Here is a 12,860-nt window from a genome sequence, read left to right as displayed (position 1 = left end):
CTGAAGTGTAATAAAGAGAAGGCGGGGCGTTCCCTGACATACCAATCAGAGAGCAGGGAAGTGTGATAGGCAGGTGACAGCACCAATCAGACAGCGGAGAGAGGCTCAGTGTATTTCTTTGGATGAGCTGGCTCCACGGAGTCTCCGGAATGGTTGGCGCAGGGATTCCCCGCCTCCTGCCAGGCCTGCTCCGGCCCGGGCTTTGGGGTGAGTCGCGGCCGCTGGGTCCTGGCGAGATCCCCGGGGGGCGGCTGGTGCTGGGAGCCCGGAGCCCTGGCTGCAGCCGGGAGAGGGGAATCTCCAGCAGGGCCCTTCCCGCTGCTCCCCCCCCAGGAGCCTCTCCCAGGGCAGAGCCCCCGGCCCGGCCCGGCCCGCCCCTGCCCCGGGGGGCCCCGCTCGGAGGGAAGGTGAGAGAGACCCGCCCCCCCCCGGGACCCCCGGGCTGCAGGGGGAGGTTTGGCCCCAGGCTGCTCCCAGCGGAGCTGCTGCGAGTCCCTGTGTTGTGTATCTAGGGAAGATGGCCCCCAAGTCCCATTGTGTGCAGGGCGGGGGGGGGGGGGGAGCGACACGTGGGGGGGCGGAAGGGGGCGGGGTGTGCGGGGGCAAGGGGGGAACAGGGAGGCGGGGGGCAGGATGTGGGCAGGGGGCGGTGGTTGCACTGAAGGGAGGATGGGGGCGATTCGGGGGGCGGAGCGGAACGAGGCTGGAATGGAGGGAAGATGTGAGGGGGGGGTCACTGCGAGGGAAGGGGGGGATGTGGGGAAGCTGGAGGGAGACTCGGAGCAAGAGGAGATTGGCGGGGTGGGGGGGGGGAGGGACACAAGGCAGCTCCCCTGCCCCATGGGGTAGGAGAGATTGACGGGCTGCTCCGCCCAGCAGCCAGTGGGTCGTCCCCCCCCCGGTCAAACAAACCGAGGGGTTGGTGGGCAGGAGACTTCCTAGAAGGGCTGAAAATTTACAAGGTAAATATCCACATCAACCCCCTTCCCCCCCCCCACTCCACAGTCTGTTTCCAGTTTAAAGACAATCTCATTATTGGTGGGGGGTGTCTGACTCCTGAGTTGACAGGACTGAACAGGTGCTGGTCTGATTTCTGCACAGGATTCAGTATCAAACCAGAGTCACTGCAAACCACAAGGGGTGTAATTGGGGTTTGGTTCACTGGCAGTCGGTGTGTTCAGTTCCTGGTTCAATACACCCCAAAATGGTTTCGTTACTAGGCAGTGCCCCAGAAGGGGGGCCCCGGCAGCTTGCTTCAGTGGAGAACTGAATTTGGGGCCTGGGTAGCGTGACCAGATGTCCCAATTTTATAGGGACAGTCGTGATTTTTGGGTCTTTTTCTTATATAGGCTCCTATTACCCCCCCCCCACCCCCTGTCCTGATTTTTCACACTTGCTGTCTGGTCACCCTAGGCCTGGGGCCTGTGTCAGGTGGGGCAATTGGAGGAAGGAGCTGCACCAGGGGGTGAGAGAAGTCCTGTCTACGAGGGACAAGAGTTGAACAGTCTTTCTCCTGGGGCCTGAAGAGTTATTGTTAACTTCTGGGACCAGGGAGCCCCCACTTCTGTCATCTCCCTCCCTGCTCCTGTTGGCTGCCCCCTTCTCTTCTTCTGCTGAGGCGTGCCATTCTGGTAGCGATCACATGCCTGGGTGTTGGTTTGTTTTTATAATGAAAGGAAGATCAGCGTACCTTTTCTTTCATTTTTGTCAATTATTGAGCTGAAAAATTGCTGAAACTTTATTTTAAGTGGCATCCTCCCCTACCCCCCGTTCTATTCAAATTAACTGAGTAAGAGGGAAAAAAAGGGTTTTAGTCTGGTTTCAGTTAAAAATATCAGTTCAAACTGGTTCTGTTCTGGTGTGAGTCCAGGTGGGCAAATGGCATCTGCAGCTGCCGAACTGTCCATCGGGGTTGCCAAGACAACCCCAAGTCAGGGAGGCTCAGTCATAAGGGGGTGGAGGGGGGAAAGCTGGTTATTGCTAAGGGCTTGTCTACACTGGCACTTTACAGCACTGCAGCTTTCTCGCTCATGGGTGTGAAAAAACACCATCCCAAGCGCTGCAGGTTTTAGCGCCGTGATGTGCCAGTACAGACTGTGCACCAGTGCTGGGAGCTACGCCCCTTGTGGATAGTCTATTCCGCAACTAGCCAAGCCACGTTAAAGCACTGCCTCAGCAGCTCTTGAACGTTGCCAGTGAAGACGTACCCTAAGGCAGCGGAAGCTGGTGTCTGTGTCTTTGACTGTGTCTACATTGCCGCTTTCAGTGCTAAAACTTTTCATTCAGGGGTGTGAAAAAACACCCCCCCGGAGCGACAAAAGTTTTAGCGCTGAAAAGCGCCAGTATAGACAGTACTTACAGCTCCCGGCGATAAAGCTACCATCGCTTGTTAGGGGTGGGGTTTTTTTTGATCGCTGGGACAGCTCTCCCCCGGTGATAAAAGCCTGTCTGTACTGCCCACGTCACAGCGCTGCTGCGCTGTAACATGGGTAATGTAGACAGACCCTTTCTCTGCTCATGATATTAGAGCCCTAGAGTTAAGTTAAGCTTCCTGGATCAGATGCTTCCAGGGATTTCCCTGCACTCCCTCCCGCTGCCCCCAACTCTCCCATCACCCACTTCAGTGGTCAAACCAACCAAGATGACGAACATACCAAGAATATACCAACATGTCACCTGAAGGTTCAAGTGGTGTTTCCACATCCAAACAGCCTGAAGCACAAATACAACTACCTACTGAAGAAACAGTGTCTCCACAACCTAAATCCCCATGTTTGTCAGTCACCGTCAAAGCCAGTTAAGGAATGCTGGAGACACAACATGGTTCATGTGAACAAACATGGCTGCCACTCCATACTTCCTATTTAAGCAAGAGATAACACACTGGAGGCCAGTGTTAAGTGCGTTGTCAGGTGTTAACCCTGAAATTGGACACTGGTTCCAAACAAGTCAGATGCTCGCTATCTTTCTGCTAGAAACACAACTGACTGGTTAGAAGCATGCAGTGCAACAGTGAAAGACTCTCAGCATTTGGAAAAAATGAAGAACTCTTTCATCACCTTAAAACATTTGCATACATGGCTGATGAATGCACCCGTGCAAATGGGCATTAAGTCATTGTTTACATTATCAGGTTAGTGGTAGCCCAGTAGATACATCTCTAGATGTTCAGGTTATAGAAGACACATTGGCTGCATCTGTGACAACCCACATCTTAGAAGAGTTAAATGTTTGTCAGTTGGACCCCAAACTGATGCCTGCTTGTGCATTTGATGGAGCTGCAAACTTCAGCTGGAGTACGAGCTTTGCTTAGAGAAAAGTGTATCCCTAAGCTTTCCTATACACACTGCAGAGGCCATCTTATCTTCAGTACCCAGAAAGATAATGGAGCAAATAATTAAGGAATCAATTTGAAAACAACTAGGAGATAATAAATAAGTAACAACATGGATTTTTCAAGAACAAAGCATGTCAAACCAACCTAATAGCTTTTTTTTTAACAGGATAACAAGCCCTGTGGATAGGGGGAAAGTGGTAGTTGGTATATCTTGACTTTAGTAAGGCTTTTGTTATGACCCTCTCATAAACAAACTAGGGAAATACAACTTAGATGGAACTTCTATAGGGTGGGTGCATAACTGGTTGGATAATTGTTCCCAGAGAGTAGTTATCAGTGGTTCACAGGCAAGCTGGAAGGGTATATCAAGCAGGGTTCCACAAGGATTGCTCCTGGGTCTGGTTTTGTTTGAACATCATCAGTGACATAGATAAGGGCATAGAGAGTGCACTTATAAAGTTTGCAGACCATACCAAGCTGGGTGCAGTTGCAAGTGCTTTGGAGGATAGGATTAAAATTCAAAATGATCAGGAAAATTTGGAGAAATGGTCTGAAGTAAACAGGATGAAATTCAATAAGGATCAATGCAAAGTACTCCATTTGTGAAGGAATAATCAATTGCACACATACAAAATGGGAAATGACTGCTTAGGAAGGAGTACTGTGGAAAGTGATCTGGGGTTCATAGGGGATCACAAGCTAAATATGAGTCAACAGTGTAACACTATTGCAAAAAAAGTAAATATTCTGGGATGTATAAGCACAAGTATTGTAAGCAAGACAGAAGACATTCTTCTTCTCTATTTTGTACTGATATGGCCTCAGCTGGAGTATTGTGTCCAGTTCTGGGCACCACATTTCAGGAAAAATGTGGACAAATTGGAGAAAGTTCAGAGAAAGGCAAAAAAAATGATTAAAGGTCTACAAAACATGACCTGTGAAGGAAGATTGAAAAACCTGGGTTTGTTTAGTCTGGAAAAGAGAAGACTGAGAGGGGACATAACAGTTTTCAAGTACATAAAAGGTTGTTACAAGGAGGAGGGAGAAAAAATGTTGTTGTTAACCTCTGAGGATAATATAAAAAACAATGGGCTGAAATTGCAGCAAGGGAAGTTTTAGGTTGCACATCAGGAAAAACTTCCTAACTGCTAGGGTAGTTAAGCACTGGGGAGGAGGGATAGCTCAGTGGTTTGAGCATTGGCCTGCTAAACTCAGGGTTATGAGTTCAATCCTTGAGGGGGCCACTTAGGGATCTGGGGCAAAAATTGGTCCTGCTAGTGAAGGCAGTGGGCTGGACTCAATGACCTTTCAAGGTCCCTTCCTATATCTCCAATTATTATTACCTTTAAATTGCCTAGAGAGGTTGTAGAATCACCTTCACTGGAGGTTTTGAAGAGAAGGTTAGACAAACAACTGTCAGGAATAGTCTAGATAATACTCTAGTCCTGCCTTGAATGCAGGGGACTGGACTAGATGACCTCTTGAGGTTCCTTCCAGACCAGTGATTCTACGATCTACTCAACTAGCACTAGTGCGAGCTGCAGAATCTTCAAAAGACATTTTAAAAGCCATAAATTTAATGTCTTTGTTATACTCTTTTTCAACAAGAGTCCAAAAATACTGAACGTCTTGAAATAACTAGAAGATGCTCCGGGACTGAAGCTCAGATTAGTCCAACCTGGGAAATCCCACTGGTTTTCTCATGAGTGATCCTTGGCTGTTGTCTTAAAATTACTTCAACCATTATTACTGGCTTTGGAAAGCATCTACCACAATGGGATGGATCTAAGTAGTGAGGCGGGTGGACTACTTTTGCTACTACGTTCAGAGAAGACAATCACCGTTCTCTCTCTTGTAAGTCTACTGTTAAAACCACTTGGGTCATTAAACAATGTCATCCAGGCATCTGCTACAACAGTAGTAGATCTTTGTCCAGCAATAGAAGCTATACTTGGATCAGTCAGAGAGATCCATTGAAAATGTACTGAAAGAAGCAAAGACTCCAGTCCAGAAGTTGACTAATGAAGGCACTTATGTTGAATCCTTAAGTGAAGAGGAGAAGTAGTATTTGTTAAGCCAGCTGAAAAAGTGCACAGACTTGTTTCTTACAAATCTACAACAGAGACTTCTGGATTCCACTCAACCTTTTACAGATGCCTATCTTATAAAACACTGACAGTTGAGTGGTGTGAGGCACTACCAGAAATGGGGCTGAGATGCGATCAGGGCAGAATAGAGAATTTGAACACAGAATGGAATGTCATACGACGAATGAATGAAGATTTCACTTCAACTTCTTTTTTTTATCATCACTAGTGGCTTGACCCGATCTTTGTGCTATGTTTCCTGGGATGAAAGAAGTAGGAATTAATCTTTTGCTACTCCCTGTCAAACAGCTACAGATGAGGGTTCTTTTTCATCATAGAATAGAATTTTATGTTCTGAAGCAGTCGCCTTCTGCCTGATCACGTGAATGAACTAATGAGCATATCACTTGAAGGCCTGGAAGATCCGTCCACACAAGAAGCCACCAAAGATGAAAGCATTGCATTCAAGAAGTTAATTAACAGACTTGTGCAAAATTATAGCAAGAAACGAAGAAGGATGTAGATGTCGTGCTTCATAGAAGGCTTGAGTAGCCAATTTTAATTTGTTTGATTTTTACAACATGAGTTAAATCTAATAAAATGAAAAAAATGTTTCACGATCAGTCCACCTTTGCCCTCACGGTCTCTCCCCTTGGCCCTCATCCTTCCTGTAAATTTGAACACCCCCCAAATTTCAATTCCTGGGGAAAATACTAGATGCTGCTGCCTCCTTCCTTGTGATCTGGGAGCCTAGATTGAGCAGCTGCTGCTCCCCCAGCAGGGGTCTGTGACAGGGAGCGACTGTCATTATAGCTCCCTCTGTGCCCAGCCCAGATGGGGACTTTCGGCAATGCCTGGAACTAGCCCCCTGGGGCAGTCCTGGGCTCTGCCAGCATCAGCGCCGGAGCCGGAGCCTGCCGGTGAGGAGAGAGACCTGGGGGAAAGGGCTGGGGCTGGGCAGGAAAGTGACCCTCTTTGCTGGTGGGTTTGTACTGGAGGGGAAGGGGCTCCCTATATGTCTGTGGCTCCCAGAGCTGCTGCCCCTCAGACCCATGCCCACTCTCACATAGGAGAGCCAATGCCCATGGGAACGGGACAGTCCCCAGTTCTCCCAGGAAGAGGGAAGGAGACAGGAAGGGGAGGGGTGAGACCAAAAGGAGCAGCAGGAGCAAGAAATGGGGAGGGAGGTTCCCAGCCCTGCCTGGATCCATTCCCTGCACGCCCTGGGCCGACTGACTCTCCTGGGCACAAGGAGAAGAGCTGACAGAGGAGAAGCCAGGTTTTGCCCCAGCCAAGTCCCCACGGTGCTGGGGGTACGCTGCTGCCTTTGGGAACAATGTTGGGGGGAACCTCCCAAAGTGGCTCCTTTGATTCTGCTCTTTTCTAGCATTTGTCTTGGAGACTCTGTCCATGGTGGGGGCTGGGGGGGGAAGGGGGGTTAAAAGTCTCCTGGTGGGTTCAGTGCTGGTGGGAGGGGCCGGGTCTGTGTTGTAATAAAGTGACAGAGGGTTTTTTAAGCTCAGTGTTTTTCCAGCGTGGCAGAATCCAGAGCGTCTGTCTTCAGGGAAAGAGCCTGGGGGGAATCAGGGTGTGAAATGGACTCAAACCTCTTCTGCAACCTCCCCTCTCGCCCTGACAGGCTGAGGAATCACGTCCACATTTCGCTTCTAATCGTCCCATCCTCCTAGGAAACAGGGAAGGGAAGTGGCTGTGGTGGAGCCAGCTCAGGTAGGGGATTTTCAGGAAGCTGCAGGGGGGTTGTTGTGGAGGGGGAGGGGCAGGAAATACACAGGGGGAGGCAGGGAGGGGACACGCTGTGATAAAGTGCTGGGACATGTTCAGCCTGGGCCTGATTTTCAGAACGGGCCCATTGGCAGGGAGTGAACATTCCCCCATTTCTGAAAGAGGAAACACTGTGGTTACTATATTTCAAGTTCCCAAACGGGGGTGGAGGGAGTTCTGTTTTTACTGTACATTTCTTTCCACTTTGAATATCTAACATTTATAAGTAACAAGCGTAATGGCCTCAAAAATAAATGTAAATCAAATTTAAATGTACCTCTTTGCATGCAGTCAGTCCTTTCCTACTGCGTGTCTTCCTGTTGTGCCCATGCATGTGTCTCTGTAGAGTGTACCTTTCTCAGCAGTGGTTGATTGCTCAGCAAGTAGCCATGAATGTCTTTGCCAGATGTGTGCCTGAAGTTGAGCTGCACAAGCAGGATCCCTTTCAACAACTCAGTAGTCAATATCATGCCACCCTTATTTTTGGACTGCTGCTGGTTGCGGCACTGCTTTCAGGGCTGGGTGCCCTGCCAGCAGCCGCTGCTGTCCGCTAGCTCTGAAGGCAGCGCCACTGCCAGCAGCACAGAAGTAAGGATGAGAAAACCAGTGAACACACATGCCGCCGTTAGCGTACACCAGATTCAGTGCTGGAAAAAGGATGAGCAAGGAAAAATCACGGATATTCATATTTCAAAAATCTGCCCGGATGGAGATCAGAGGTCCAAAAAAGAGGTCATGTCTGGGAAAATCCAGGCGTATGGTAACCCTAGGAAACACCCCCATGGACAGGGCTGGGAAAACTGACCAGATTCTCAGTGCTGAAGCCTGAACCCACTAGTCAGAGGCTACCATGAAATATGAAGGTCTTGGGATTCCTGTCCTTGTCCTCTGCTTGGGACAGGATTAGTTGGGAGGCACTGAGTGGGGAAACTGATGTTGTTTCAGGGTTCAGTGACCTTCAAGGAGGTGGCTGTGTAATTCAGTAAGGGGCAGAGGGCTCTGCTGGAGTCTGGGCAGAGAGCCCTTTACAGGGACATCATGCAGGAGAATTATGAAACTGTGACCTTGCTGGGTAAGGGATTCCTGTGCCCTCAGCTATTAGAAGCTGTGGGGTCTGCGTGTCTGAATCTGGTCAGGTTCTTCCCTGCTCAGTTGGATTTGGGGAGAATGGGTCGCATAGTCCACAGCTCCAGTGTGAGAGACACTTTCATCTCCATCTCCCCTTGAAGGGAACAGGGGAGTCAAACCTAATGGACAGGCTAATTCATCTCCATCTCCCCAGCTTTCAAGGGGCCAGAAGCAGGGTATTGTCCTGCCTGTATTATTTCTCCTTCACACACCATTCACCTTCCTTCCTGGGACTAGCTCCATCCATGGGAAGGGCTCTCGATGCTGCAGGCTTGGAAATGGGTAGAAGTTGAACATCTTAGCTGTGTGTGTGTGTCAGCAAGTCCCCCAGAGTTGCACCTAGCCTGAGAACTCCTAGTGAGGGTGTGACAACACCCCCTGCCCCCAGATATCTGCTGCTCCCAAGGATTCGGAGTTATCACAGTCCCATGTAGGGTCAGGTTAATCTCAGGGAATGTTCCTTGTGACAGATACTCTACTAAGACTCCACACAGCCTGATCTTGCCTGATTTTATCCCCTGCACAGGATTCCCCATTACCAAACCTGACCTGATCACTGGAACGAGGGGAAGAACCGTGGGATCTCCAGGCCTCCAAGGAAAGGGAGATCCTGAGAGGCACCCAAACAGGTGAGGAGTCTGTGCAACTGACAGGGAAACCATCTGGTGAGTGAAGGAAAAAGCCTCGACTCCCAGAAATGTGCTGTGAGCAAGAGCCCCCAGTTCTGCCCCGTCCCACCCAGGTCACGGCTGCAGTCAGCAGGTTTTGTGGCATCAGGGCAAATATCAGTCATGGCTTCCCACCCATCTCGTTAGCTGTCAGGAGTTTCCTCCCTGACTTTACTTCCCTATGAGCATTTGGATGGGATGTGGAGGTAGAACCCAGTTTCTGAGGCTTTGTGTATGTTACAGAGTTAGGTCGACATAAGCAGCCTCACTACGGAGATGTCTATGATACAGTGTTCTTCCCACTGCTTTAACTCACCCACTGCGACAGCCTAATAAATCCACCTCACCAAGAGGCATAGCACTTAGGGTGACACAGTGTCAGTGTAAACACTGCATTGCTTATGTCAACTTCAGTGGCCTCCAGGAGGTGTCCCACAATGCCCCACAGTGACTTCTCTGGTCACCATTTTGAACTCCGCTGCTTGGCAGCCAGGTACATACCCCTCCCCTTTTAAAGCCTGGGAATTTTTGAAATTGCTCTTCCTGTTTGCTCAGCGTGGAGAGCTCACCTAGCAACTTCCCAGCTCAGCATGCCTGCTCCACGCGGCAGACGGGCTCCTGCCTGGAGTACGCCGGAGGTGGTGGATCTCCTGGGCCTGTGGGGACAAGGGGACGTGCAGGCACAGCTCCGAAACAGCCGTCGGAACTTCGACGTCTACAGCCAGATTGCTCGGGGCATGGAGGAGAAGGGCTACGACAGGGACCCGCAGCAGTGCCGCGTGAAAATCAAGGAGCTGCGGCAGGCGTACCAGAAGGCAAAGGAGGCAAATAGTCGCTCCGGTGCGGAGCCGCAGACGTGCCGCTTCTACAAGGAGCTGCACGCCATCCTCGACAGCGACTCCACCTCCACCGCCAAGCATCCTGTGGATACTTTGGGGGACCTGGAGTCACAGGCCACCGGGGTGAGCCCTGAGATCGAGGTGATGATCAAGGAAGAGGAGGACGAGGAAGAGGAGGAGTATGGGGGACAGGCGACAGGGGGATCTGGTGGCGTGGCGAGCCAGGACTTCTTTTTGACTCCTGAGCAGTCTAGCCAGTCCCAGCAGTCCAGCCCCGGTGAGCCTGATGCAGGGGAGGGAACCTCTGGTAAGTACTCAGTTTGCTTCAATACTGCAGAGACACATCTGCTCAGGTACAGCTTTTTTTAATAGGCTAGAAGAGGAAGTGAAATAACCCATACGGGTACAAGCTATCTATTTCTCATTCCCCTGTACAACTAGGCAGAGTGGGGCCCTGCAGAATAGTTTGTTTGTTCACACCAGGATGTTCTGTGAATCCTCCATAGAGATCTCTAGGAAACTTTCCTGGGAGGTACTCTGCAATCCTCTGCCAAAGGTTTCTTGGGAGGGCTGCCTTGTTTCTTTCCCTGTGGTAGGACGCTTTGCCACACCACTCAGAAATTACTTCATCGGGCACCATTGCAGTGTGCAGGCTAGCAGCATACCGACCCGGTCTGCAGCCAGGAGCTGTTCCCTCAGGAGTGAGAGATCAGCTACCATCACCACCACCTGCGGAAATGGGGCCAGTCTGCCGTACAATAGCCCTATCCGCTGGTACTGATGCCCCAGTGCTACCCCCTCTTTATTGTCCCAACTCCCACCTCACCCCTGGCCATACTCGCCATGGGTGGGGCTGCCACCCCAAGGGGAAGTGAGCATGTTGTGCATGTAACTTGTTTCGATCAAGGGGAGTAAATGCACTGGCAATGGTACCTCTGTCCATTGTTTCTTTAGCAGCTGCAAATGCGGCCTTGAGGGCCTCTCCGTCCACCCCAGAGGAGCGGCTGGGCCAGGTGAGGAGGAGGAAGAAGAGGACAAGGGAAGACATGTTTCAGGAGGTCCTGCGAGCCTCCCGCGCTTCGGAGCGCGAGCAGAGGGCTTGGAGGATAATGATCAATGACAAAATGCAGCGGGATAGCGAGGACAGGAGGAACGGGCAGCAAGAGATGATCACATTGCTCCGGGAGCAGACAGACATGCTGCGGTCTCTGATCGAACTTCAGGCCGAACACATCCGTGCTCGCCTCCCCCTGCAGCCCATAGAGAACTGCATTCCAGGACCTCCCTATACTGGCCTCCACATATCTTCTGGGCCTGCAGCAGTACCCCAGGCACTCCACCCCACGGAAGATTACACACAATGACAGTTGCACGTACACCCAGCTGTGAGAGCCTCTTGGGTGTATGTGCTTGTGAATTCCCTCTTCCTTCCCCTTCAAAGATCCTTTCCCCTGTATGTATGAAGTTTTTACTTTAGCATTACCTAGGTATGTTTGCATAGGTGTGGAATAAACATGTAAATTCAGTTTTCATAAGTATCTTTATTAGTCTCCAGGCAGGGGTGCCTGAACAGGGTGGGGCCGTGGATTTGGCAAATAGTTATAGGTGTATAAAGGCCTATTATTAAGGGCCAAAGTTGGACTGTGGATAGATTCTTGTTCCACCCATTTAATTCAAAGGGGGGAACACATCAGTATCCAAGGGCAGAAATTGTTACTAGGATACTGATTTAAAAAGTAGCGACTCCTGTGTACCAGTCCACATGACGGTCAAATGACATGAAAACATTTAGGGACTCAGGCCGACAAACATGAAGGGCCCTTTTACGCAGCTTTGACTGTGTAAAGTGAGCCCTTATAATGGGCATAAATATCAATTCCTCGCAAATCAAGGCCCCTTTATGCCGATTGAGTTGCGTAAAAAAGGCCTTTGTTTAAATGAGACTCGGGCTCCGTATTTTTAAAAAAATAAACTTGTTTTTTACAGAAGAGTACAGAAATGAATTCATTTATCTCTTGTTTTTGCATTTACAAACCTCTAAAAGCAGAGAAAGCCTTTTAAAAAAAAAAAACAACAAAAAAAAACCCTGTACCAAAAATATAATTTGGACTCAGGTTCTTCAGTCCCAGAATGGAGCCTGGAGCAAATATCTGTGCCTAAAAGGTAAGATCCTAATGGCTGAGATGTATAAAATAGAACTGGTACAGAGCCTTTAACCGTAGCAGCACTGTTCTTGCAATGGACCTGAAACAGTACATATATCCATAAACTCACCCTTTCAAAACACGCAAAGTGAGATATATAAAAATAGCTATTGCACTAGTTTTAATTTTGTATTTAATTGTTACCGAGGTTGGAACTCTTGCAGCCTAACATGTTGTGTATATAAAAACATACTAAAAACTTTTCAAGCTGTTTGTAGCTTATTTTAGTATCAGAGTGTGAAAGAAAACAATGCTTAGTACCCATGAGCTCTCCATCTTAACGTTATGATTCATCTTTCCGATAACAGATACACCCCCCCCACACACACACATTAAGAAAAAAAAATAAGGAATAATTACTGTGAAATACCTGTTAAAACTGTGGTATCACTACTGAAAATGTCATTTTATACAGCAATACAAATTTAAAATAAAATACGGGTGAATAATTATAGTACTCACCATCAGTGGCAGGTCCTCTGCTGGACTAGGGACTTAGAGTGAGTACAGTCAACGCAAGAAGGTCCTGATTGCCCCCCCACCCAGCTCCCCTCTCCTAAACCTCCTAATCACCCCCCCACCCAGCTCCCCTCCCCAGCCCCCTTGATCATCCCTCATCTCCCCTTCCCTGATTCACCCCCAACCAGCTCCCCTCCCCTAGCCCCCTTGAACACCCCTCATCTCCCCTTCCCTGATCCCCCCAATCCACCCTCACCCAGGTCCCTTCCCCTGCCCAGCCCAGAGAGGCTCCCGCCTCCCACTCACTGAGTTCGGATACCAGCATCTGCTTGTTCACCCTCATGGCCCACTCACTC

The 12,860-nt window shown here is 49.6% G+C and overlaps 1 protein-coding gene and 1 pseudogene across 2 annotated transcripts; both read left to right on the top strand.

The window, feature by feature from the left end:
- The window catches only part of LOC123345974, a 178,962-nt pseudogene that overhangs the window by 22,713 nt on the left and 143,389 nt on the right, over nt 1–12,860 (top strand).
- On the top strand, nt 87–11,899 carry LOC123345978. 2 transcript variants are annotated; one of them, XM_044983120.1, is made up of 5 exons: nt 87–207; nt 7,064–7,152; nt 8,861–8,963; nt 9,558–10,148; nt 10,796–11,899. In XM_044983120.1, exons 4-5 carry the CDS (start codon nt 9,593–9,595, stop codon nt 11,203–11,205), a joined length of 966 nt encoding a protein of 321 aa, XP_044839055.1. In that variant the 5' UTR covers nt 87–207; nt 7,064–7,152; nt 8,861–8,963; nt 9,558–9,592; the 3' UTR covers nt 11,206–11,899. The 2 variants fall into 2 exon arrangements, with proteins under 2 accessions (XP_044839055.1, XP_044839056.1); XM_044983121.1 differs by lacking the exon at nt 87–207 and adding an exon at nt 384–407.

The sequence above is a fragment of the Mauremys mutica genome, chromosome 12 (assembly GCF_020497125.1).
Source record: "Mauremys mutica isolate MM-2020 ecotype Southern chromosome 12, ASM2049712v1, whole genome shotgun sequence".
Taxonomy (NCBI): Eukaryota; Metazoa; Chordata; order Testudines; family Geoemydidae; genus Mauremys; species Mauremys mutica.
The sequence above is the reverse complement of the archived record's forward strand: the minus strand, read 5'-3'. Positions and strand labels throughout refer to the sequence as shown.

What these genes read in the sequence shown, in the direction of transcription:
- LOC123345978 (XM_044983120.1), top strand. Translation starts at nt 9,593, where the DNA reads ATGCCTGCTCCACGCGGCAGACGGGCTCCTGCCTGGAGTACGCCGGAG. An exon ending in TGCAGGGGAGGGAACCTCTG is followed by an intron (nt 10,149 to 10,795) that starts GTAAGTACTCAG and finishes TTGTTTCTTTAG; the next exon opens with CAGCTGCAAATGCGGCCTTG.